Raw genomic sequence first — 26684 nt, forward strand, 5'->3', positions numbered from 1 at the left:
ATGAGCTGGTACCTGTAGCACTCTTATATATCTTTCTCAGTCTCAATTGATATTATTAATCCGTGCTTGCCGGACACGCCGGATTCTAAAATCTGTGCTTTCCTAAAAGGGTGGGTCTTTTGATAACATAGAATTGAGAACAAATTACCCTATCCACCCCACAAGTTAGTTGTCATCCGTTTCAGGCCCACATACGACGACATTGTGTATTTATTGATTGCCACGGCGATGTTCAAAACAGTGTATTTTTAAGATGTAATATGGCTACAAGAATGAGGAGTCGTTCCAGCATACTGGTATACTTGGACAATATTAGCTTTGTTCAGGGTCAGCAAAGGTACACAAGTTTTCCCAACAATTGTATGATCTAATGATCTGGTTACCGATACTCCATGCTCTGTATTTTGTTTTATATACTACTCACCTTTCAAGGCCTGACCAGAAAAATCGAATTGAAAACCTCGCGCACCTATGAAAACGCACCCCTCCAGGTAAAATGTCTACAAGAAAGAATCCAAGTTATAAAAGACTCCATTTTATACCCGCTTACCGACTTTCGATAGCTTATTTAGTGTGGTTGAGTGATGCTACTAAAAGACATAAAAAGAAAAGACTATAACTAATACATGTATTATAGTTGAATAAGGACCCTCTGATATGTACTAAGGTGTTCTTATTTTTCAGTACTAGTTCTGAGAGCTAAAAGTATGATACTTTTTGCCTACTTATTCAATAGGTTATTTTTTCCTATACTGAAGCTCAGCTGCTGAAAGATCCTACGAACTTAACAAGAGCAAGATGTTAATCCAGCAATGGGTCCAAGCAAACCCCCTATCCCATCGTGGTATGGAAAAACAAAGGTAATATCTGGGCTAGAGACGAAATGAAGCTAATATGTTATTTGTACCAACAATGTGACAATTGGGACTGCTTATATCAAAGCTCAAAACCTTCTTGCTTTTCCCAGTCATACAAGAACCGAGTCTCAACCTTTCTGCCACCCAGCCCCTGAACCTTAACTTCCACAACCTCCTCTGGTACTAGATCCACAAAATTATCTTCGAAAATTGCATCCTCGCCGCTTTCGGATATTGGTACTGCCAGTACGACGCCCTTGACAGGTGCATTTGAACTGAGAAGAATCTTGTCGCCCGAATCTGCCACATGAGCCGACACAATAAGTTCTGGGGATAGCTGGATATACTTGAGAGGTTCAGGCCAGGAAACCCACCTGGCCAAACGCTCCCCAGTGAAAACAGAATGTAAAGAACCAACGATAACGGTATTTTCAGCATTCGGAATAGAAATATTGGTGATCTCCAATGCTTGATTAGATGGAAGATCTAGACGCTGGCTTTCAATCTCGGTTGGCAGGGGTTGTCGTTTTCCAGACTCAATGTCATAAGCACGGATATTGAGCGTAACATCCAATCCTTCCAGAGTACCATTCACAGCCCAAATGTCCACCGAGTGCTTTTCCGGTAAATATCCGGTAACAATATAAGGTGGCTGTTTGGTGATGATGCGTGACATCCCTAAAACCACCTTTGCTAGTGCTCGCTTTGTGACGTAAAATGCAGGTTTTGGATTTAAATCAACGTCCACCAAGGCCCAGCTTGCGCCCGGCCAGATATCATTCATTTGCCATACTAAGGCACCCGCGCAATATTCTTGATCGAGACCTCTAAATTCTCGACGCCAGCAATTATACGCATATGACATAGCCTCAGCTTGAAGGAACTGAGTACAATAAACAAAATCGCGTAAGGGATTCATACGAAAGCGAAAATTCTCCCCCATGTACATTGGATAGCGACGAGTGTGTCCGGGTCCTTTGTCGTGATTGTCGAAAAGTCTTGATTGAGCGTGTCTCTCCGACGGAACGGTAATTGCTCTGTACAGAGTTCGCAGCGACGGGCAGGACTCAAATCCAAACTCACTGATGAAGCGAGAGGTATAATTCTGATAATCCTGGTACGGAGATACTTTCCCATGCCAAACTAGACAAAAAGAAGCCGACATTAGCGTTCACTGTTGGCTCAACTGTCAAAATGAAACCAGAAAGAGCTCACCATCCCAGATATGCGTGTCTCCTACGGTCGTATCATTTGAGAACGAACCGCCGTAAGGACTACTTGGCCAATAGGGTACATCACCCCCCAGGCTTTCCACGAGCCTAGGTAACAGTCTTTCATAGATCTCTCTGGCAGGGAAATTAGTTTCGTTCCACGGACCCTCCTCGTCACTCATATCAAGATCCCAGCCGAATCTTTCAGCCAGCAGATAGTCTTCATTATTCCCGGCCCAAAGAACAAGACTTGCATGATGCCCAACGCGTTTCAATTGCGTCTCTGCTTCGACTTCTACATTTCTCAAGAAATCTGGAGATGCCGGGTAATTTCCACATGCAAATAGGAAATCTTGCCAGACCAAGAGCCCTTCGCGATCGCACAAGTCGTAAAAATCGTCGGACTCAACAATACCCCCACCCCAGACACGAATCATAGTTTGGTTTCCCGATTTTGCTAAGTTGAGCCATTTTGAGTACCGATGACGGTCCATTCTTGGTAGCATGCAGTCCCCGGGAATCCAGCACGAACCACCCGCAAATATGCGAATGTTGTTGATTTCAAAAACAAAAGATCGACCCTTTGAGTTCTTCAATGGATTTTGGACCAATTTCAGTCGGCGAAGACCGATGTGTTGACTTTTGCTGTGCCCGTTACCCAGACTCACGGTGACCTTGTATAGAGGTTGATCTCCATATAGGTGAGGAAACCACAGCAGTGGCTCGTCGATAGCGATGGTCGTATTGAAGTTGCCATTCACCAACTCCACGGCATTTTGTTGTAGGAGTTCGCCTGTAGGGCTAAAGACTTCGACCGCAGCCTCCGGCTCCTTCTCCGAGAATTCAACAGAACCAATCACGATTATATCCGCAGTCGTCAGATCCTCGCTGACTTGTTGTCTGACGATGAATTCGCTAACTCTCTGCTGATAAATTTGCAAATACACTGGCTTCCACGGACCAGCAGTGTTGATACTTGGGCCCCAATCCCACCCCTAAGATAGCATTAGCTGCTGTTGTATTTTTATTCTGGTAAGATCTTTTTACCCAATGATACTGAGCCTTCCTCAAAAACAGTCTCTCCGGCCCCCCAAAATGCACGTCACTCGGGTTCTTGCATTTGTATCCAATGCGATCTTTCTCTTCCCTAGCGAATGCGGGAGCATTTCGAAATCTTAGTTCAAGAACACTCTTTCCGTCCGCGTGCTTGAGCAAATGAGTAACATCAACCCTGTGACAAATGTGCATATTATTGCTGAAAAGAATATGGTGTCCATTCAAGTAGACGTCAACGACTGTATCAAGTCCTTCAAAGACAAGAACAGCCTTCTCATTCTCATTCGATAACTGAACCTTTGGTATTTCCGATGTACGATAAATCCAGTCTGCTTCATTGACCCAAAGAGACTTGATTTCATTGCTATCAATGAAAGGATCATCAATGAGATTGTGTCCAAGAAGATCAATGTGGGCCACTGTAGGAAATTGGGTTACGGGCAGGAAAGAACGAGCAGAATCATTCAAATTACTGCTCTGTTTGAATTCCCAGCCCTGATCCAAGGTAATTTCTGTCATCTTCAGTCACGATTGCTCCCGAGAAAGAACGAAAAGAGACTGAAGCCAATTTAAAATAAGTTTTTACACTGATGAAGGGACAGTATCACTTTGGTATCTACTGATCGCATTTTGTATTCGAGATAAGGCAGTCGCTGAGCCTGCTTACAACTAACTAGATTTAGAACGGGGAAATAAGAATATCTCCCGTACCCAAACCAGCATATGGGATGGTAGATCCGTTTCAATTTAGTCGAGAACCCACCCGAAACCTCATTCTATTACTGGCTTGGTATTGTTGCAACCCTAAAAGGAGAGGGGAATTTCAAAAGCGTTGGTGATTCCCTAGAACTGAATAAACTATCCAAAGCTTCTTTCTAAGTTACTACACCTAATTTAGAACACGTAAGTCACTCAAAATATTTGCATTCGCTCTTCAATGAAACTCTGACTCGCTTATGATATTGACTAAATTCAGTTTGTACGAGTCATCTGTTCCGGGAAAACGGGGAAACAATTGTCGAAGCCTAAATCCTGATCGTTGAAGAAGGCGAAATCAAAATTGTTGAAATTAGTACCGATAATTTCCGAAGACAAATCTCTCTCCGTTTGTGACACGAGATTCCATAGAACAGTCCTAGTAGCATCATCATGCATTTCTGGCAAACTTTCTCGTGAGGCTTCTGATGAAGCTGCTAGATCTGTATTCATTTGACCATAAGCTGCATGATTGTTAAAGTCATTTCTACGAGGAACTGAATCATGAGGGCCATCAAAGCCAGCACGATTTGTGGCAGCGAGCACTTGGCGTAGGAAGGTCTTTGCGCGGGACGCAGTCAAGCTCCATTCCTGCAGCTTTGCTAGCGTATTCAAGGTCATCTCGACTTGCTCGCGACATGATTCCTGTCTCACTCGAAAGTCAACGATGCTGATCTTAGGTAATAGCAGTAGCAATAGAGGTGTCATTGCAGCCTGGTAAAGGTACCAGATACCATTTCCACAAAGGACATTGTTGGTGAACTCGCAAGACGATATGTCTTTTATTGTTTCCTTGGCGACAATCCCACAGATCTCAAGAGATTGACAGTCTTCGATGGTCAATTCTTCATAAGGCAATCTCTTCAGAGCGCAATTGAGAAGAATTGGTCGATGTAAAAGCATTCTTTGATTTTGGAATTTCCAGCGCATCAAAATGCTGGTAAGTTCGATTCCATTTGTAGCAGGTTCATGAGTTTTGAAGATTGGGTCTATGTGGTCATACCACTGGAGAAGCTTCGTATCGAGATTTTTGAGTTCACCATAAGGAAGCAAAGGGGAATGTGCAAGCGCTTCTTGAATTTCTGTGGCCAACTTGCAAAACGAGATACTTTCTACGAGCGGCAATACTGTGTGCGGCTCTTCCTGTGAGCAGTTTAAGTGATCTGTGAGTAACAAGGGCTCGGTATTACTTACATCTGCAAGTCCTCCCTGCGGAGGTTGAACAGATATTGCACGACCCCATCGACCAAAAGCAGGTCGTCCAAGGGACATACAAGCCCATGTATCCAAACAAAACAGGGACCACCAGATTCGTCGTCTAAGTTCCAATGAAATAAAGCTTGCCCTCTTCTCTACAACGCCTTCGAAGTTTTTGTATAGCCCCAATGATGCCGCCATCCGTAGTGCAGCCCCCAGTAAACAGTTAGCCATATTCGGCTGGTTCAGGTAGTGGAGGTAAAATCCTCCGATCAGGCCGAGTGCTTGGATAGTTTCGACATGATGGTCACCGAGTGAGGCGAGGTTAAGATAAGTCATCGATCTCCGATAATATGAAAAATGTGACAAGTCGTCGGCTTTAGAAACAGCAAGGCTTCCTAGAGCAAACACTGTGTTCAACAACGCCATCCAACGAGCGTCTGTCCGTTGGCAGGACATGTACGTCTTGCGGAATGATGCTTCATCAATCAAAGGTGCAATGTGGTGGAAAGTTGAAAAATACACATCAATCAATTGAAGAGCAGTAAGTGGACGAGCTGCTTCCTCGTGGGTAGCGGATGAGATGGTGGAAAATCTAGTGGATGAGTTGACGTCCGAGTCTTGCTCTTCCAACTTGTCTGAAGCAACGCTGAGTTTTGGATCAATATGGAGCATTGCATTGACTACAGCATAGAGTGAGGTTATTCCTTGAAAAGTCGAAGGTTTGCTCGTGAGAGACGAAAGTGCATTAACGTCGTCTGAAATGCTAGGTCGAATGTCAGGTGCGTCTAGTGGATTGACATTCGGATGTTCTTCCGGGATATATTCCAGCATCTCAAGATTGTTGTGAGGTGTAGAGACGGATAAGTAATCGATTTCTTCTGCTTGTAGCTGGCCGGATGGTGATTGGAGAGGCGAATCTTGCTGATTGTTGTTGAGGATTTGTAATAGCGCATCTCTTGGAAGATCGACGATTTCCTGCGGTCTCGTCTGAGGGAAAAGTTTACTAAAAATGATTTGGTATTGCTCTAATTCTTTGGACAGTCTTGAAACATGCCTAGATGTCATGATGAATAAACGTTCTTGTGCTTAGATACAGCAGAAACGGAATGGAATTATGCCAAAGCTTACTTCCAAGTTGGTGGTGGCAGCGCGTAGCGACACAAATGACCTTTCTCATACCACTCGCAGGCCGTACAGGGTTGCCCACCCGAACAACGAATCTTTCGTTGCCGGCAGCTATCACACGCTGAGGTATTGCGACGGATCGATGCGCTTTTTGAATTTCTCTTCCGATCATCGCTGCCGGACTGGTCGGTAACTGCACTTTGTTCCTCTAATATCTGTGAGGCCGGTGGACTGTCCCTGTCATCTGCATAATCTGTCGACATTCTAAAAATAGAGAACATAGTCACAAGAAATATCGATTTAGTTCCTGCGATACCATATCTCCTGTGTCAACGTCGCTCGTTTTAACATGAGGATGAGACGTGAGGATCAATCAATTGTCGTTGCGAGTACTAACCGCGGCAGTGAGTTGGACTGTTGGCCACCTCTAGCGCTGTGTCTTAGCTTGGACTATGGAGTCGGGCAGGTCATTTACAGTGTCTTCCCCACATTTTGCGGCTTCATTGGAAAAATCTTAATTTACTGTTCTGCTGAGAATGGAGTTTGTAATATCCGTCACACCCTGGAATGTATACATACTGAAACACGGATGTTTTGCTTGTTCCATCGCTTATCGTCTTCTTTCCATTGACTTTGGTGCACCTTTTGGCACATCCATTCCTAGGACAATTTTTAAGCCGGGTCATATTTGTATTGATATGATCATTCACATGTCAGTTAGAATATCAAGTTCCAAGCAAATTCTAACGCAATCTATTGATCGGCCAGCGTTACGAAAGCAGATGGGTGAATTCGAACTCGCCAGATATTAGATTGAATATGCATATATATATATAAATTTTGCGGATGTACTTTTCGGCTTACGAGTTGGCGCGTGCTCTTGTGTAATATCAGAAACCAACACAAGAAAAGGCCTCGCATATAAACAGGCATATGTAACTTTTCCTGAAAATCGATGTTTGCCGTGTATGCGTTTCGAGGGTTCCGTCTTTTCGAATAAAGTTACCATTTTCCAGTGAGTCTGTGTTACCACATGGACCTCAGATCTCTAGTTGCTAGCAGAATTGGGGTAGCTTTTTCCTAATTTATCAATCAAATGCGACGGCGTTGCCGAAACCTAAAGATCGTGATTTGTCTGATAAGATACCCCGTTAGGTCGCTGAAACAACCAGTTGACTAACAAGAAGGTGATCTAAGTAATCTATTTGGACTTACCGGACAAGATCAACTTTACCATCGAACCTGTGCTTACAGTCCGTATTCGTAAACTTCAGCAGTCAGAAGTAGAATCACTGTATCTTAAAGAACGAGAATGATCATCATGCTCTCTTAACTCAACGGAAACGGCCGGCTGCTCTCTCATCTTCGAGATTGTCTCGATGCAAAAACTCCGCGCTCCCGAAATAGTATAGCTTCAACTTTTCGGCTTTCAGAAATGTAACCTTATTCTCGAAATGTCGAATAACGTCTTCTAATCCAAAAGCAAGTGCAGTCAGCATTTACCTTGAAGCTTACTTTAGGTATACCTCCAATTATACTGTTGAGGAATCGAGGCTGTAGGATAATGGGTATAAAATCTCCCATGTGTCACGACATCTCAAGATGAATTTCTATCAAATAAAGTGAACAGTCTACATCTTCCATCTTGACACTACTTTCTTTACGAAGTCTACGCAGAAGACACCATGGCTATTTTCAAAGGGATAGCATTCATATTAAGCCTCACTGGAGTGGCGTCGGCGTTCAATGCCTCTCTGTTCGCCGGCAAGACGGACTACAAGCGCGTAAGTTCGATCATTTCAATCATGTGGCTATGATAGAGAAAAGGACTAACCATTTCATGAAAATAGGAGAGCAACAGCCTTGCAGAACAATACGGTATCAAATCGGACTCAATGATTAGTTATGATGGGGTCTACTTTGGTTATGCTCCTAATTGGAATCCGGCGGTCACAATGGAATACTTGAATGGCTACACGGGCCAGAAAGGAGCGACGTATGTATAAACTAAGGCATCTTTCTGCGTTGACCTCAAGACTCTAACTTTGTGTACAAGATATAACGTTTACTCGCAAATAACCTCGGACAATGTCAACTCTGGTTCCTATGGTGGGAACGGACAATATAACCCGACCGATATTATACAATCGGGTGCTGTCTTGATCGCTTCGCTTATGCCGTATGTCGACTGGACAGATATTACTCCTGGGTTGTGCGATTCAGTTGCGAATTATTTCGAATCTACTTTTACCAGTCAGGGAACGACTGTTTGGCTCCGATTTGCTCACGAAATGAACTATTATTCTAACGTAGGAGTATATCCTGGCGGAAGTATGTGATCGAATCATCAAAACCCATCTTGCTGTTTTGGATCAGGGTCCTAATGCTTTTTAGAAAATTACGGGGCATTCCTCACTGCTTGGAAAACCATGTACAATGCGATTAGCGGAAATGATATGATCCACATGTACTGGTCGCCCAACGACGACACTTCATCCGAACCAGTAGCACCTTGGTGGCCTGGTACTGAGTATGTGGATATTGTCGGCATGGATTATTATCCCAATGCAGACGAAGGTCTTCCAAGTTTTGAAACTGCATATGGAAACTTCTACAATACCTATGCTGCTGCAAATAAGATTCCCTTTGCAATTGGTGAGACTGGCACACAGCTTTCAGGCGGTGGCTCCGCATCAATTGCCCAAAGAGAACAATGGCTTAAGAATGTTATCAATCCTTCTTCGGGATTTGGTAGCTACTCGGAGTATTATATCAGCTGCACCTGGTTTGAATATGGACCACCGGCAAACGATGCCACTTACTACGTCGTATACAACCAAGGATCAGTTGTTATTGACGAAACAATCTCAAACACTGAAAACGGGTCTTGAACTCGGCTTATCACTCGCTAGCATGAGTCTGAAGGACTATGTGACATGATCGAAAATTTTATGGACTCCTCTCCATTGTTTTGGTTAGATCACCCTCAGTAATTCGAGTTTTGCAGAATTTCAAGGAAAATGGACACATCATACCATCCTCTTTTAATTAAAAAATATTTCTTTGCTCCTTTCTCTGAGTTCTTGAAATAGTCCTCTTCTCTATAACATGTATTTATAAGGCCTCACACTGTAGCAGACAAAAACACTTTTAGAAAATCTTCTTGTTACTAGCAAGACTAGCAGAATGTTTCATGATATAGCTGGTGTATATTCTGCAAAATCTCACCGACGATGATCGCTACCCGGAAAACATTTTCAATCAAAAAGGCGTAGAATAGGGGGTGGGGAGAAGGACTCCATCGTGAGTTCGTGACAATTCAAACCATGCTAGGGCGCGGTGTATACGAATTACCAGTATGTTTCTCTTAAATAATAATGAAGATGATGAGTCTATAAGATTTTATGAATTTAATTGATATTGGAGACTGATTCATCAAAACTCTGCTACGAACTCTAGGAAATTCGAACACATGTAATCAAACCAATATTGTAACTTGTCACCTTGCTTTGCTTGGCTACTGCCTGTAGAGTGCAGCTAAACAACCTATGGCCTCAACCTACAGGCCGCTTGGTCAGCGTCACCAAAATACGGTCTTTGTGACCAGGAGGAAAAGGGAGGTTAGAGTTTTACGAGTCAGCGGACCTACTTATGGCCGCCGGTGCTCCACAAATTCAAGTACAAATTCCCCAAAGTCCCCGCACCCGTTAAGGAATTTGACGCACCCCGGCCGGGGAAAGCCGAGACATTCAGAATCCATCATCAAAATCTAAAATGTCGATGTACAGTTTCGCTGAAAAATTTGAAGACATTGATAGATACGTTCAGCTATTTACTCATTTTCAAAGCAATGTCCGCATTCTTATGTCGTCTATCAACTCAACTCAACTCAGCAATGTGGTCGAGGAGAAAACTGATATGCTCAAAGCCACTCCAAATTATAGTATACAACGTGCGAACTTTTACCGGGTACCATCATTACATATGATTTGAAGGCAGCCCCCACCATCGGCAGCTATAGCTTGATGAGAAATACTCTTACGTTCTTTTGTCCGTGCCTAATTAGGAATACAAGACTACAAATCACTCCGTCTAGTATGACTGTGGACGACGAGTGCGGGAAGAAAGAGAAATGGAATAGGTTTGCTCGGTGAAAACGGTCTCTCACCTGTCGTTCGATAATGCTGTAAGATAAGTATCTGGCTGAATGCCACAATTTTGGTCTCCATTGGAGTTCTTTCCACACAAATAAATTTCAACCGCAAAACGTGCATTGAAGTCCAGAATGAAGTCATTTCTTCAAATCATTCCATTCATACCCTTAATCACCGGGTCTGTTATACCTTGTATGTGTACAACTCTATAACAATAGTATTGATTGTGCTGGTAACTGACGGATATTAGTTGATAACTGTGGTCTTCCTTGGTATGGACTTCAAAAGGATGGTATTGCCATTGGCTGGKTGCCATCAAATGGCAACGAAACAGAGGGCGTGTCATCCCCACGGTACACAATGGCCGAAATCAACCACAGGCTTGGCGCTATTTCCAGTACTTATGGGATGTATTCCCACATCACGTCCCAGAACTACGATGGCTATGAACTCCTTGAGGAACTCTACGACATTATTGAGTCAAAGGCCATTTTTATTGCCTCCGTGATGCCCGTGCTTCAGGCTGGCTTCAACGCAATCACACCAGATGTAGCCTCTCAGATAGCTGCTGTGATGAGAGAATTCACGGATCGAGGAGTTCTTGTTTGGCTACGATACGGTCACGAAATGAATTGGTACGTTGATCCGGTAAGCTCGCCATAATTATCCCTACAATATAAATTGTATCTCATTCATGTGCTGGCAAGGCTGCGGAACCCCGATACTACGGAACATCTGCAGAATTTGTTGCATCATTTCAACGTGTCGCTGAAGCTGTCGCAGACAATCCGATGGTATTGATGTTCTGGTCGCCAAACAACCTGGGTGGAGGCCCAGCTTCTTCTCTGGATGAATGGTACCCAGGAGATGATGTTGTTGATCTCGTCGGCATTGACTGCTATCCGCAGTCTTTAAATGAAACGTTTGAATGGTGCTACAGAAATTTTTATAACCATTTCTCTGCAGCTAAAAACAAACCATTTGCTATAGGCGAAACCGGCGCGTCTGGAGACCTCAAAGAGCACTGGCTCACAGAGCTCGTCAGTCAAAACAGAGAGCAATATTCACAGTACATTTCCACGGCTTGGTTCGAATATAACAAGTCAACCGATTTTCAACTTGTCATGGGAAATAAATCAGTTCTAGAAGAGACCAGAGAAATCCTAGGTTTGAACTGAGATAGTTCCTCTTTGCTTTGCGCGTGGAACGGCTGAGCTTTCTCATGCTGGAGAAGTGCTGAAAGGGCACTTATCTAGGCTAAAATTTATGGTTTATGGCGAACTTGATTAAACAATCACAGACTGAACATTTCATATCTATAATCCGAGAGTGCAATGTGTCCGCTGTAATACTCAGAATCAAGGGCCGTTTGGCTTGGCTGTGTAAATCTTAATTATAACTCGACGTAGAACTCCAGATTCTGATGAGTTGGGGGTGTGGCAATGCCTCATCTCAGCTAGAGATAAAACTGCCACCGATTGTTGTACCTCCAAAATTTGTCTGACGCAGTCATCACTCTCGTAGACTTATTACCGATAATATCTTGAGATCTTCAACATGAAAATGGAAAACACTCGTTTTCGGAAGCAGATAGAGCTTGCTTCACTGCAGTCGAACTGCTACCATACCGGTATGCAGAACTGGTACCGAGTGGCACTTCATCCGAAGTGGGTCGCCATTGTATCGATCTGTCTTTCGGGGGAGAGACAGGCTGTTGTGGAATATATTGCTTCTCAGAAAGTTCCGAATGCTTATCAAAATCCATGCTCATCCCGATAAGATGATAGATCAATGTCAAATTCCGGAAAGCGCAATCTTCACTAGGCCGTCAGCGAGCCGCCTGAACCTTCCGAACGAGGATTTGGTAACCCGTGGTGAATTTAGAGCGGGGAGACACGAAAATTCCTCGTACCATTTTTGGCATAACGGTGGCACGGTACCGACGACAATAATCCCCTGCCTAACCGCTTTAGATGCGCGGACTATCGTGGAATGGGCGCCTAACCTTGTTTGCTCCTCACAAGCCTCAAACCAATTGTCCGAGTCTACTGAGCTTGCTGATGAAAAATCCGTGCGATCACTTATTGTCCAAAAGACACAATAATATAAAACCCCGCGTCCTGAATCCCCGAGATCTGGAATCCGGGGTTAAAAGGATCGTCTCTGCATAACGAATGTTGCCCGAGAATTTCATTAATAACACACCTAAAAGCAACTAGCTGTTTTCTTTTTTGCAATATGGTCGCTCAAGTGGCGCCAGTCGAGAGTGAAATGACTGTAAAGCCAGGACATGAAGTGATTGAGCACGAAAAATTGCAGATTGTTGGTAGCTCACGACTGGCTGAGGCACTGCTCATTTCCAAGCCCGACCCATGGGGAAGTGGCTACCTTCGCATGTATCTTTGCTGCGGACTTATTTTTCTTTGTTCAACAATGAATGGTTAGTGATTCAACTCTAGGGATCTTGATCAGATTCTGATTGCGAATTTAGGATTCGATGGGAGTCTGATGGGCAGCATTAATACATTACCAAATTACACACAGTACTACAATCTTCCGTCGAGCGGAAGTGCTGGAACTGGAATTGTTTTCTCTATATTTCAGGTTTGACCCTCCTTTCATGTCTACAGGCGCTCGGAAAGCCCAGCTAAATATTGGCATCGATTTATAGATTGGGCAAATGGCTGGCGCTCTCTTCATTTGGGTTGCTGATTGGCGTGGCCGCCGTCTACCAATATTCGCTGGCTGTGCCGGTGTTTGCATTGGTACAATTGTGACTTGTGTAGCGTCAGACTTGAAAACCTTTGTGGGAGGTCGATTTTTGCTCTCTTTCTGTTCCACGATTGCCAGCACATCTGCACCACTCTATCTCATCGAGCTTGCAGCGCCTCAATATCGAGGAACCGTAGCCGGCATGTACAATACACTATATTATCTGGTAAGTTACAATGAATAGTCTTAATGTCTCGGAAAACAACCTAATTTTTGATATTCAGGGATCAATCATCGCAACTGCCGCAGTATATGCCGCCCACAATAATCTTTCAAATGATGGAGAGCTTGATTGGCGACTGCCATTATGGCTTCAAATGCTCTGCCCTGGACTCGTTACCCTAGGTATTTGGTTTTGTCCAGAGTCTCCGAGGTGGTAAGTCTTTGTCTTGATAGTTTTTCGCCGTGTATAGATAGTTGGATTATTTTCTATGCTCAAGAATACTAATATCGAAAAGGCTGCTCGCAAAAGGTCGACTTGAAGAGGCTAAAGTCATTTTGACTGAATTGCACGCCAATGGAGTGCACGACCATCCGCTTGTTAATCTCGAAATTGCGGAAGTTTCGGAATCTATTGAGCGCGAAGGGATGCTGTCCTGGCGAACTTTCTTCGATCTAAGGGTGCTTTTTCGAACCCGCGCAAGAAGATATAGAATTGGATTGAACATCGCATTCTCATGGTTTGGACAGTTCTCGGGAAATAAGTAAGCCCATTTCTGTTTCCAGTGTAGAAATATGAGATCTGACCGGATGATATCGTGTTTAGTGTGGCATCCTATTATTTACCCTACTTGCTTGAAAATGTTGGAATCACAGATACCAACACGAAGCTCCTTTTAAACATCATTTATGCAATTACTGGATGGATTCCCGCAATGATTGGCGCGAGACTGCACGATGTTGTTGGCCGACGCAAATTGCTGCTTGCATCGACAGCTGGTATGGCAGTCTGCCTTGCTCTCGCCGCTGGTACAGCAGCTGGTTATGTGCACACGGGCAGTCATGCATCTTCTTCAGCTTCTATAGCTTTCATCTATCTTTTTGGATCCGTGTTCGCAATTGGATTCACTTCGATGCAACCCATTTACCCCGGAGAGGTTTTATCAAACGATATGCGCGCGAAAGGCAAGCTACAATCTGTTTTGTTAATTTTTGACGATTGCTGATAGCTTCAATCATTAGGAATGGGTGTAATGCAGCTTACAAGCGGTTGTGCGGGATTTGTTAACACTTTTGCAGCTCCAATTGCACTCAAAAACGTGAGTTCCACTTCAAAATATGGCCGAGAAATTGAAGCTTGTGCTCATCTACCTCCTAGATTGGATACTGGTTTTATGTTTTCTTCGTGGTATGGGATATTTTCGAATTCTTCGTAATTTACTTCTTCTTCGTCGAAACCAAAGGTCGCACCCTAGAGGAACTTGATTCCGTCTTCGAGTCGAAGAATCCCCGGAAGGCCAGCACTCAGGTTGTGACGATGTCCACAAATCTTTCCAGTGACCAGAAAAATGGACATGTCCATTTGGAATCACTTGAGCCAGTAGCTTGAGATGACTGATTGGCTCAAAAGGGAAGTTATCGCGACTTAAATCGACTTTGGTTGGCTACTTAGTGCCTCCAAGTCCCAAGATTCCCAAAAATGTCATACACATCGGTCATACGTCGATAGATACAAATTACTTTCAAAGTTCGAAATTGAAGACACTCATAATCGAACTTTGGAGTTCTCGCGCCTAAATAATTTTTCACTCTACACTAACCGAAGTTAATTTCAATCCAAGCTGACACTGATGCGTGTTCGCTTTGATTTTTTGGTTCGTAGTCATCCGGAGACAAGTATGAGCCTGTGGTAATCACCCTCCTAAACTTAGATCTAACTTGCATTAAAAAGTGGCAAGTTTTCATAAGGCCAAGATTGCAGACACATAATTCAAAATCGCCTCAACTGGGATGTCACTTGATTAAGCAGTAAAGACACCATCCCGATCTCGTCAAGAATCGCTTGGTATTCATTGGAAGGAAATTTATTGATTCGCCTATTCCAACCAACATTGAAGTGCTTCCCAACCGTAACCCCACCAAATTGTAGGCAATGGTCTTCACGGCGCTGGGAACATGATAAGGTGAATCTAGTGATACCGCAAGATTGTCCATGATGATGGCAAATCTATCAGATATCGAATTAGAGCCCATGATGAAGTTCTTCAATGCAAAAATACCATTGAGAATGTCTGATCAAGTCCAAATTCTTGAGATCGTCAAATCTGCAAATAAGTAGTGCTGCTCAAATTTGGTCAAGAAACACTATCTTCTTCCAATATGCATCAGTCACATTAGGAGATCCGTTTATGGCAAATATTGATTATTTGTATGATTGGCATCATCCTATTTATCTCTTTACCGAACGATATCCCAACACCAACGTTGAAGATGACAGGTTTGTCGAAACTATGATTGGCAAGAAGGAGATGTGCAGATGTTGACTAATGTCATGGTTCGACAGGAATTGGCATTCCAGGTGATCATCCAATGTTCGCCGCAATAGTTTCTAAGCGCGGTCGTCTCCATTCACGCGGAGCCCTTTTCGGTTGGATTTTCTCCGGCCAGGGATGAGGACATCTTCTAGGTTCAGTCATTACGATTGCCATACTTGCATGCTTTGAAACTGCTCTTAACGCTCGAGGAGAATATAATCGACTCAATGCTGTCTAGCGCATCCAGATTGGTGCAGTTCTGGTTCCAGCAATTATTGCCCTTCCCTTCTGTCGTACAATGCCCGATAGGCAGAAATACATTCAGAGTCGGAAACTGAATGTCACCAAACGTGTTAACGAAGGCGATCATATCAGGCCTAAACAGCCATCCACTTCTGATCCGTCTTCAAGCATGGCAAACATGCTAATAGCCGACTCCTCTCCCGCAATTCCTTCTAGGTATGTGTGAGTTTGTACGCTAGGAATCTTTTCGTACGTTCATTGAGTTCCTCGGAAGGAATGGAATTCTCTTGGATTGGGAGCTTTTCCGAAAATGTTGAGCTTACTATTGATGATTATATTTGCTTGCATTGATAGTAAGATGTGTTTCAGGAGCTTATGCAGGACAGAGCATCAGAATATGCAGCATGGAATTGGACGAAGGAATGATCTTAGAGCAATATTCAGAGGAGGAAAAGTTTTTCTGGAATCAATTTCATGAGGCTGTCCGGCTTTCGTAATATGTATTGCTTGAGCAGTTTCTAATAAAAGGAATGCCATCATTAAAGCAAATAAACCTGTGGCTTCTGGGAAAAGCAACCCCTAAGATAGCATAGTCAAATAATTGTCCTCTTAATGAGGGATTTCTAGATACACCTAAATTTAAGGCTCCAAAAACTAAACCTATTCCTACACCTGCACCTGTTAAACCTGTAGTAGCTAGATTTCTTCCTGCATACTCCGTAAAGAATTTGATTGATTCCATATACACCGAAGGCTAGTCACAGACCAGTCTCGGACAGTTCAGCCCCTCGACGCCTTTGGAATAGAAACATGGACCGGAGCATACTATGTATCGCTCGCACCTAATCATACTAGTAGTGAATTTTGTATATAAGAAACTTATTTAGATTTGAGGATTACGATTCAAATTCAATATCACCTACCTGTTCAGACAAAGAAAGGCGCTTCACTCACACTGACACTTCACTTTAAGTTAATAGACTTTCCATCAATTGACATTTTGACTTGACTAGACAACTCTATATATCTCAATGATCACTTACGCCATCATGGAAGAGTCTATGGATTTCTGGCTGGATGAAGGAGCGTGATATAGAGCAAGCGTCAAACGGATAAGCAATGTCTAAATAATAAATTATTCAAGTGTCTGTCGGAGATTCATGTTCCTAGATGAAATGACGCTAAGAAAAAGAAATGAAAAAAAGAAAGGTACATAATAATTGACATATGGAACGTCGCTAGAGAAAGGAATGCCATAATAATAACACCGCCGGGGTAATCGTCAATATGAATGAAGTGAACATTCGAGGCACATGTCAACACGGCCTCGACAAAAGAAGAAAAGAGCTTTTGGCCTAAGCCACAATACTATACTCTGAAAACGAAGGAGGTCGGCGAGAATCATTCATCGTTTCCATCTGCCGTTCAATGTCGGCCAGTAAATCCGCCATCTCGCCATCTCCATACACCCCATAGTCTGCATATATCTTGATCGACTCGCGGGCCACACTGGCAACATCATTAAACTCAATATCGAGAGCATCAACTTCGATGTCAGCTTCATTTTGAATGGTAGAGACATCTTCCTGTTTTGAAGCCTGAGTGTCATAACTGGCCGACAGTATCAGCGAGGCAGCGATGTGTTCGAGCAGCATTTGTCGAACCCGGGTCCTCCTATTGTCGACTTGCTCGAGTTTGGTTACCCACTCATCGATCGACTTATCAAGTTGTACCATGGCTTCCTCTTGTCCTAGTATGTTTTCACGGGAGTTACTGGCTGATCGGGGGGAGCGGAGGTGAGCTATCACTCGTTCGTGGAGTTGGTTGCGTCCTGCACGAAGCGCTTTGCTCGTAGTTCGGAGGTAATCGCAACGCGCGTCGAGGTATCGAAGCTCCTATTGTATGTTAGTCAGCATGCTGCTTAAGTCTGAGTCTTTGGGGTTGGCTCACCTTTGATAAAGATTTCACTTCATGGTATTGTAGTACTTTGAACTTCTCAGCTTGGGTCTTTGCCTGCTTTCGCAGTTTCTCGACGTCGGAAGAATTGAATTGAGACTTTGCATCTGGTAGAGTAACTCCGACAGGTAACTGGGAGAACTTGGTTTTTTCGACTGCAAATGTCTTGGATGTGCGGTCCCCAGTTCCGAGCAGGCTACGCCTTCTCTTTGACCGATCTTGGCTGTGCATTGCTGATTCGCCCGCCTCATGTTTGAGCTTGACGATTCTCTGGTTTGGTCGTGAGATATGAATCTTTGATACAGTAGCTATCGGGGTGCTTTCATTGCGTCGATGCAATTCAGCTATGTGTCGGCGTGGTCGGATTTCCATCGCCGTTGCGGCGCGCGGCCGCAGGCTGTTGTTGCTATTTTTGGGTGTTATTAGGTGCGCCTCTGCTATGTTTGGTAGGGCCATCGCTGAACGATTGATTAGACGGGGCGACTTGGGTGGCACTGCTGGTGGTTTGTCTTCTTCCTGGACTTCCGAAACCTCTTCACTCGAGAGAAACGAGGTTTCTTTCAGGTCAGATGGTCGCACACGCTCGGCTGCAGATTGGCTCCTAGCAGCATCCCGTACTTCTTCAATTTTGACAGGAGCTTTCTTAATATCTAGATCTGTTCGTGAAAATAGTATCAGTGGTTCCGAAATGGGCTCCTGGATAGATCTTTCAAAAGGTGTCTGGTTGGCGGATGATCCCGGAGCACTATTCGACCTTCCGTGAACGGGAATTCTTCCCGGGATAGTTGCTGAATAGCGTCAGCCTGACAAATTCATATCAATCTTCAGGCTAAGGTATACTCACGCGAGTCCATCCGTGGTCCCTGACAGTCCTTCATTGGCATAATACCCAACCCTGCCAAAGCGATATCCCGCCTTTCAGCCAAGGATCCGCTTGCTGCTTTCTTCAACTGTTTCGCTTCGAAAGTCACAGATGGCAATGCCACATTTGACGGTTGGCTATCCTGGCGTTTGCGAGTTATCTTAGTGCTTTCTACGAGACTTGTCGATATGCCCTTTTTCAGGGCTGGCCAGACATGATTCTTCAGCCGTTCTGTCGGACTATTTGACCTCAGCAGAGAGTCGTCCGGTGAAGCGGTGGGCTTGTTCTGCTAAAGTCTGTCAGTAAGCTTTTCTGTCACGAAGTTTATAGGAAATATGAGAATGAGCTGTAACAAACCTCGACCCGGGTCTCTCGAGCAACAATATTGTTCAGACCAAAAGTAATGTAGAAGCTCGACGGAGATTCCGGCAAGAGCACCATTGTGAAGCCTTCGTGTGTATACAGTACGTATACAAGTCTAGTGTGAAGAACCAGTATCCTGATTTCTAGTCTTGCTTGGTGTTGAGGTGAGGGAATCTAGGGGTGGAGACTAGACAGTTTAATAAGTAACCTGAAAATACCTCCCACGAGACTGTACCACAGCCATGGTAAAGGGCTATTGAAAATCGCCTAGTTTAGTGTCTTGTGTGGGTTTTACGCTTGCGGGATTGATGAAAAACCTCCGGTCATGAAACTGATACCAGACATTTCTAGGCACACCTAGTCATTGATAGCTGTCAGATAGTCGTTGTGAACCCTTGGCACAAGTGAAGCAGGGCTTGTTTGCAGCATGCAGCTAGAAAGGTAGAAGGTACTAGATTGTTCACAAAGTGAAACAATGATTCCCACCTGGGGCACTGCATCCATTCCTAAACAAGTAATGTAGGAGAAGTCTAATGCAGACGTTGGACTCCTCTCGTGTCCGGATTTGGCAATCATGGCCATTTTTGCGTGGCTGTAGCTTGTCTCTCATTGATTGCTAGTTGATTGACGTACCCACAACAATCCATTCACTAATACGATTACGAGCTATGGCCTCAATTTCTAGCGTTGCTGTCATTGGTCCTTACCCACTTAAGCCGCATTGTATAGCATAGGGATGCCGATGGCGACCAGAATCCGGCCCATAACGGATGCATTCTTATGACTGTCTGGTATAACTAGTATATCCAAGTAGGCAGGTACTTACAAGTCGCATGTATTTCAAGTAATTGATACGACATCTACTCACCCTAACCCATCGACATTACTCGTAGAATACACATCACAAGGCCACCTGCATACGGCCTTTTTCTGGATGCATCGCATTGAGTCGTGTACCTGGACAGTCTACATACGTAGTACATGCAGTGGTTCTTCACACCGACCTCGGGATATGGATTTATGTCAGGGTCAACGTCCAATAGAAAACTGCGATATGAGGGGATGATCAGCTACCCCTGTATCGAACCCCTCATTTTGATGAGTATTTTCCTTCTTTTCACAAATACAGTCGTCACTATAGGTTTTTTCGGTGCTATAAGTGACTATACCTAACTTTTTCAATAAAATAAGAGGTTGGCGTGGTATTTTCCTGAGAGTCGAGAGTAATTACCGTTTTGCGCTCTGAATGCTATGATCTCTGCAGTCTAGACTCAAACGCCCCCCAATTACCCAATAAAGCAAGTTTCGGATTCAGATCCCTGGTGTGTCTTAGTAGATTTAGCGCTATCTGATGGTCAGTGTGTGCATACGTGTGTACTGCGTTTTCGGTCTAGTGTTTGGTGGTAGAACAAGAGCATCATCTTCATCATCAGCATCTTGAACATCACTGTCATTGTCCGTCATCATGCTTCAGAGAAGAGTCAGACTGATCGTCTTTGATACGGTTCTTTAGTAACGTGCACAGAAAAGTTGCTGACAATACATAATCGGCTCTGATAAGAACTTACTGATTACTCTAAGAGAGACAAAACAGAAAAGAAAAGAGCAAGCCCCTCGTAATCTTGGAACATTCCGGATCGTTTTGACTAGGGCTAGGAGAATCTGCGGGCCGTCTCCGGATAGTGACATCGCTGTCCGATTGATAAGTTTTCAAGATTATAGAGTTTTCGGTCAGAAACTTCCGCTTGTTTAATTGTGGCTCAATCGCATATTGGCAATTAAGTGACTTTACTTTTCTGAATTCTTCTTTCAGGTACAATGTCCGTCCTGCATAGTGCCACCAACTTTGCGGTAAATTAAATGTGATGTGTGATTAGCTAGAAACGAGGGAGGCTTACACAAGGTTAAGTAAAAAACGGCCAATTCTCGGACATGTACACAAAAAAGAATTGTCATAAAAATTCTTTCCTTCCTAGAATACGTAAGTTACTGTTACTCCGCACATTTTCCAAGACTTGAGGCTGTACGCTAGGCACGATTAAGAGGCTGCCATATGGCCTTAGCGCTGTTTCACACCTGCAGCACTAGGCCGCTTAGGTAGTTACATTTAACTTATCTGTCACCATTAGACTCTGCTCTTGAGACGCCCCATCTCACTAAACTGGCCAGTCACGATAGTTGGCCTAAGCAGCTAAAGCAATGACCTCGCCCTTGGACAGAACACCCACATGGAATGAAGTAATCTTTGGCGAGGATTTCGCAAGTGTCACGGAGATGTCTCTGGATTCGGAGTCGCCGGACTTCTATGATTTACACTTCTAGGTCCGGTCTACGTACTGATTTTTTCTATTTCTACTTTTCCTTCTTCGTGTGTAACTATGATGATTCTGTAGATGTTCTATGCTGATCTCGTGTTTCGTGCACGGTGTCCGCTAAGATCTTTTTCAAGCTTTCTGAGGGATTTCATCGCTGCAAAATAACAAGATTTTGATTTCAACTTAGTTGAAATTACACAGTGAGATCATCGTCTCGCTTTCCGGGTGGAAGCAGTTGTCATCATCCCCGTGCACGACCGTTTTATCGTCAAACCTGGCGTCCGCACGTTTTTTAAAGTAATAGCAGAAATCCCTGGTCAATAAATGAGTCACGAATTAGGAAATCTGATTTTTGATCTAAAAATTAGGGMAGCCACCTGTTGACCCTAGGTGATTAGGACATTGTCACGTCAGGATCTAGGAGGGTTGGTGATCGAAGGGCGAAGGTGGGCTCGTCTTGGGTCGACTTTCATCGAGGTCTTCCACGGAGATTCGTGGTTGATCTAACGGATATTTATCTTTCACATGTCTGCCAGACGGTAAAAATGATTGTCCTATATCTTTATCAATTATAAATATAACCCCTCAACGGAATCTCGTTTCCGGTGATGTGATCTGATGCACGTTTTTCACATTCGGATTCTAATAATTTGTAGAATCACCAAGGGCAAAGCAAGGTAAGTACAAATAATGAGATTTCATGGCATAGATGAACCGGGTGACATCCAAGTCTCAACATTCCAATGGTGGGAATTGACCAGTCGTAGAATACACTCTTCGAGAAATCTGCCTGCCCTCGTCATATCCATGCAAGTATTAACTAAGAATGCCTACTTGATTTTTTTGACTAGCGCCCGAGGAGGTATTTTACTCCTGCTGCGGTCCACAGCCTGCAGCCAGCAGATGTAAGTGCGTATGTGCTCTCATGACTTCATGTGAGTTCTGTCTTGCTGACGTTTGGTTCGAATTTTAATTCCTACATAGTGTGTGTGTGATTGAAGCGCAATATGCACCCCGCAGAAGACACATCTCTTTCATATCAGGCCTCCTAGATGGCCCCTTCTCACGCGAGAAACAGATTATTTGTCATAATATCTGCTCTGGATAGTCTCATATCGTCGATCTCGGTCAACCCCGCAAAGTTGCTGTTTTTAGGTAGCAGTTGCTCGAACCTAATCTGATCGTCTTGATCTGATAGCCTTTCACTATGACTGTACAGCATCAAACTTTCCATGTCTGATCGCCAATGAGACAATATTCTGCGTTTAGGTTCTCAGCGACTCGGCCAAAATTGCATTTTATGGGTTAGTAGCAGTATCCTGGAGGGTGGTATCCCATGTCTTGCATAACCCACCAGCATGGTCAGCACTTTATTTGGAGAGGGCATTGACAAAGAATAGACTTTTGCCTTCCAAGTATCTCGAACTATTCTTACCATATCAAATCTCCTGATTGGCTGCTATGTCCATTAACAATCGGCAAGATAGGGTCACGCTGAACATTACCATGTTAGGATGTAGAAGCTGGATAATTGAGACGTCTAGGAAGGTTTCCAATTCATGTACACCTAGCCAGGTCTCGTATAACAAGCAAATCAACGTGATCACATAGCTCTGGAGATTGATCAACCATGCATCGTGGTCAGTCGAGATACCCCTAAAAGTCAAATTGATGGACCAAGGACCCCTAGAATTATACCCCTTATTCAAGACTCAATTCAAATGGTAATCATGGGATCGAGGATACTGTAACAGATGCCCTGAAAAGGGGCACATTCACTCCTTCAGCAGATCTTGCACTAATCCGTATAACTTCTCTTTCTAGGAGAACCAAGATATCTAGCAGTATTTACAGGTATACGTACACTAATACAAATCATCTCTTCTATGCTTGTTACTCTCCACTTGAGCATTACCCTACACTATCCCCTCAGATTTAGGGATTGTAGCATTCATTTTATGTCAAAACTCGTCGCTTACAACCCTTAATGCCAGTCAACCAAGAGTACCTTCTGAAGTCTCTTTGCTCCTGTCTCCCTCGAGCATTGAGTATGGACTGACCATGGGGAAACTCTTGTCTTGGCTTTTTATATAAAGGTGTTGGTCAATGCTCCTGCATGCCTGCCTGTCTCGTCCAAGTTAGCTGGACATTTGAGACTAATTAGGCAGACAGCTAATATTGTGCTAATGATCTTTTAACTGGAAACTCCCCAGGCCAAATTGACTGGTAATACTTGTCCTGTATATCACACATTCTCCATGATACTAACATTCAGGATACGGCATTGTGATTGTGCAACAAAGACCATTGAACCCAAATGTTGAAGAAAGACTATGCATCAAAGTTTGATTTGAGTATATACTTATAGGTAGCTTGATCTGGAAAGTTTGATTGTTCAATCCTACCCTTCAGATCTACCTAGGTATACTTATATATTGTGGTCCTGATGATTGATGTCAGATGAAATACCAGTGAAAACAAATCTACCTAGATATCTGAAACCTCTAGTAGTCTTCTGTATCTTTTGCCGATCTTGAATAATGATCAAGAACGAACACATAACTCTGACGGAGCGGCCTGGGGAATTAACACGTCACAGTTGACTAGGTACCTTCAGATCTGTCTTACCTAGGTATACATGTATAGATAGATTGTTTTATGTGTATATCACTCTATATATATATTCGACTCACGTAATTGTTTTCATAAGATGCTACAGTGGATAAAGGCACATTCAGATCAGCAGATGATCCACAAAGACCACCGTATCCCCTGGAACTGTAACTGGTACACAGCAAGCTGTACTGATGGTTCCTTAAATCATATCAGAGTCGGAATGCGCGGACATGTATCTATTGATTACGCGTGTTCAGGGGCTGTGTAGTGATCACAATGGCTGGTTCGAGACAATTGTCCCAAGTACCAAGAAAGCATTGCTTGGCCATTGCTCGATTAAAATCTGGAGCAGTTTTTCCTGACCGAAACTCGCGATGATGGCCCTTTGGATGGAAACGACTTCTTAGTATCCGGTATAGAGTGAAGCTGAAGAACACCAATTCTAGGAGAACGATTGGTAGCCCGACCTTCTAGTCCGCAACGCTAATAATGAAGCTACGTCGACGAAATATAGCTATAATATACTATTCATCGTATTCGTAAGTCATTTCCACATCAGAGCTGCGGCAGCTGTACATCGTGCCGACGAAACCACGACTGTACCCATACCAAAGTTGAAAATTCGCCATATCAGATCAATTCAGCCTCCACTAAACATTTTCGCATTGTCTTGAAAATGAGGTTGCCTGAGATTGCCTTGGCTGTGTATGGGTTTTATCTATCAGACGATAGCCATGGCGCAAGTACCATGCGGCGGCGCTTCGCCAATGCTCAGCACTCGGTTGATCAGCTATATTGCGCATTACGAGCCGCAACTGGCTCGGCCAAGCTGAGGGGTATCTCTAATGAGTCTAGAAAGGCATAGTTTCCGGATGTGTTGGAAGGATTGTTGAGATGAAGTTGGTTTTGAGGCTGTGTCTTGACTTTTTCGGATGCGGAGTACGTACAATGCTGGGTCAGGACACGCACGCCCGGACTGGCTGAGCTACACACGTGGATAAAACCATACGAGTCTCACAAATGAACAGTAGATTATGCAGCGAAGAAGAATCAAACAGCATCTTGTTTCAAGATCTAAAGTCCATGGAAAACGGGTGAAGATTGACAAGTGGTTGTCAAGCGCTGAATGGCCTGCTCTGCGCCACAGCGGGTATCAAGGGAAAGTGTGGCCGTGCAGTCTCTGTGCCTCGGAGTCTTCTCCAGGGCAATCAGCATAGTCAGTGGGTAGCACAGGCAGAAGAATTCGCTCTTATTCCGCATACGGCAAGTCGCAATCTCTGCTCCATAGACTATCTACACAGCCAACTTTGTGGGGAAACGTTGAGGCAATCCAAGTGATCTGCCTGCGAAGGAGCCGAGTGGCTGCTGCGCCACCGGGTCAACGCTGCGGCCGGATGCGTATGCGGCAAACAAGCACAAGATAAAAGGCTGGATGCAGAACCATCAAGTCAGTCGTTTATCAAGCAAAGAATCTGCAAAAAAAGTGAAAGCAAGCACACAATTCAAACTCAGACAGAAATCTCGTCCTCGGGAACAGAAAGACATACAGAAGAAAGAGAAAGAATCTTCAGGGGTTCCTTCAGATCTAGACCGCTTTCTGTGCCGGATCAGGACTAGCGCGTTGTTATCGGCTTATCTACGACGATGACGGTGGCAACCTTCCAACAGCGCAGCAACTCTCCTCCGCCATCTACCTCTAATAGAATTCGCAAGCTATCGCACTCTTCCTCTTCTCTAGAGCAACTTCATACCTTGTCGAAAAAACTGCGACTACTCTCAGAAGAGCACAAACACTTCAAAGGCAACATCAGCAAAATGGCTTCTTTGATCGAGGTCAATTCACACTCATCCCAATCCTCGCCCAGGTCTAAACCTTCCCTGACACTAGACCTCTCCAATCTACCACCTCTCTCACGACCAAGCCCGCCTAGCAACACGCTCATCATAACCGAACTCCATAACCTCCGCGTCTTCCAACCCGCTTCCCTAGCTGCCATCCGCGAGAGAATCACCTCCATCGCCGCGCTAAACTCCTTCTCGCCCCTCCCCAGCTTCCGACGGATCGTCTGCTCATTTCTGAATGTTGAAGACGCCGTTAAAGTCCGACAACTCCTCGAATCAACAAAGACGGTTTTCGACGAATGCGGGGTTCGCGCTCGTATCTATTTCGGTGAACCGACGCCCATTGAGAATACGGAAGACGCCAAGAGGAAGAAGCTACTCGAAGCGCCGCAGTCGCAAAAGATGTTTTTTATTAGCCCGCCCCCCAGTCCGCCGCATGGATGGGTGATGCGCAATGAGGAGCCACCTAACAAAGAGGTCCACGCTAGTGATTTGGCTGATGCGCTTGCCCGGCTGGGCACGGCTGGACAGCAGCAATCTGAGAGCGACCCCCTTTCACCTGTTTCGGTGGCATCTTCGTCAGAGGGTGCCCAAAGGGAAACCACTCCTAGCATTGCGCGCAACAATGGGTCGTGGCCTTCCTCTGCCGAGGGCACTAGACGCAGTCGCTCAAGCACACTCATCTACCACCCAAATGATCATGGTGGATCGCCAAATCTTCCCGCTGTGATGGTGGAGGATACATCGATTGTTGAAGATATCGATGATGATGAACTCATGATCGGCTCTTCGGAGAAAGAGGGCAAGAAGATTTTTGCGCATACTGCTAGACCACCTGTTGAATTGATGCATTGATTAGACTTTTGCTTGGCCAAAGGTTGG

At 44.3% G+C, this 26684-nt stretch overlaps 7 protein-coding genes across 7 annotated transcripts; 4 read left to right on the plus strand and 3 right to left on the minus strand.

Moving 5' to 3' along the window:
• Nucleotides 1–936: 936 nt before the first annotated feature.
• On the minus strand, nucleotides 937–3643 carry BHQ10_003678 (uncharacterized protein; the record flags this gene model as incomplete). The annotated part of the gene is made up of 3 exons (XM_040875960.1): nucleotides 937–2000; nucleotides 2073–3063; nucleotides 3116–3643. The coding sequence occupies 3 exons, from the start codon at nucleotides 3641–3643 to the stop codon at nucleotides 937–939; spliced, it is 2583 nt and encodes an 860-aa protein (XP_040732182.1).
• Nucleotides 3644–4096: 453 nt separating this feature from the next.
• On the minus strand, nucleotides 4097–6145 carry BHQ10_003679 (uncharacterized protein; the record flags this gene model as incomplete). The annotated part of the gene is made up of 2 exons (XM_040875961.1): nucleotides 4097–5023; nucleotides 5075–6145. 2 exons carry the CDS (start codon nucleotides 6143–6145, stop codon nucleotides 4097–4099), a joined length of 1998 nt encoding a protein of 665 aa, XP_040732183.1.
• A 1745-nt stretch (nucleotides 6146–7890) lies between these two features.
• BHQ10_003680 (uncharacterized protein) lies at nucleotides 7891–9096 on the plus strand (the record flags this gene model as incomplete). Its single annotated transcript, XM_040875963.1, has 4 exons — nucleotides 7891–7989; nucleotides 8056–8201; nucleotides 8262–8536; nucleotides 8600–9096. The coding sequence occupies 4 exons, from the start codon at nucleotides 7891–7893 to the stop codon at nucleotides 9094–9096; spliced, it is 1017 nt and encodes a 338-aa protein (XP_040732184.1).
• Nucleotides 9097–10490: 1394 nt separating this feature from the next.
• On the plus strand, nucleotides 10491–11537 carry BHQ10_003681 (uncharacterized protein; the record flags this gene model as incomplete). Its single annotated transcript, XM_040875964.1, has 3 exons — nucleotides 10491–10551; nucleotides 10610–11007; nucleotides 11067–11537. 3 exons carry the CDS (start codon nucleotides 10491–10493, stop codon nucleotides 11535–11537), a joined length of 930 nt encoding a protein of 309 aa, XP_040732185.1.
• A 1060-nt stretch (nucleotides 11538–12597) lies between these two features.
• On the plus strand, nucleotides 12598–14680 carry BHQ10_003682 (uncharacterized protein; the record flags this gene model as incomplete). Its single annotated transcript, XM_040875965.1, has 8 exons — nucleotides 12598–12799; nucleotides 12851–12963; nucleotides 13031–13297; nucleotides 13356–13507; nucleotides 13590–13835; nucleotides 13898–14228; nucleotides 14301–14390; nucleotides 14450–14680. 8 exons carry the CDS (start codon nucleotides 12598–12600, stop codon nucleotides 14678–14680), a joined length of 1632 nt encoding a protein of 543 aa, XP_040732186.1.
• A 2523-nt stretch (nucleotides 14681–17203) lies between these two features.
• Nucleotides 17204–19107, minus strand: BHQ10_003683 (uncharacterized protein; the record flags this gene model as incomplete). Its single annotated transcript, XM_040875966.1, has 4 exons — nucleotides 17204–17743; nucleotides 17799–18592; nucleotides 18649–18955; nucleotides 19024–19107. 4 exons carry the CDS (start codon nucleotides 19105–19107, stop codon nucleotides 17204–17206), a joined length of 1725 nt encoding a protein of 574 aa, XP_040732187.1.
• Nucleotides 19108–25775: 6668 nt separating this feature from the next.
• Nucleotides 25776–26657, plus strand: BHQ10_003684 (uncharacterized protein; the record flags this gene model as incomplete). Its single annotated transcript, XM_040875967.1, has 1 exon — nucleotides 25776–26657. The coding sequence occupies one exon, from the start codon at nucleotides 25776–25778 to the stop codon at nucleotides 26655–26657; it is 882 nt and encodes a 293-aa protein (XP_040732188.1).
• Nucleotides 26658–26684: the final 27 nt, after the last annotated feature.

Source organism: Talaromyces amestolkiae, assembly GCF_001896365.1.
Source record: "Talaromyces amestolkiae strain CIB chromosome Unknown scaffold6.1, whole genome shotgun sequence".
Lineage (NCBI taxonomy): Eukaryota > Fungi > Ascomycota > Eurotiomycetes > Eurotiales > Trichocomaceae > Talaromyces > Talaromyces amestolkiae.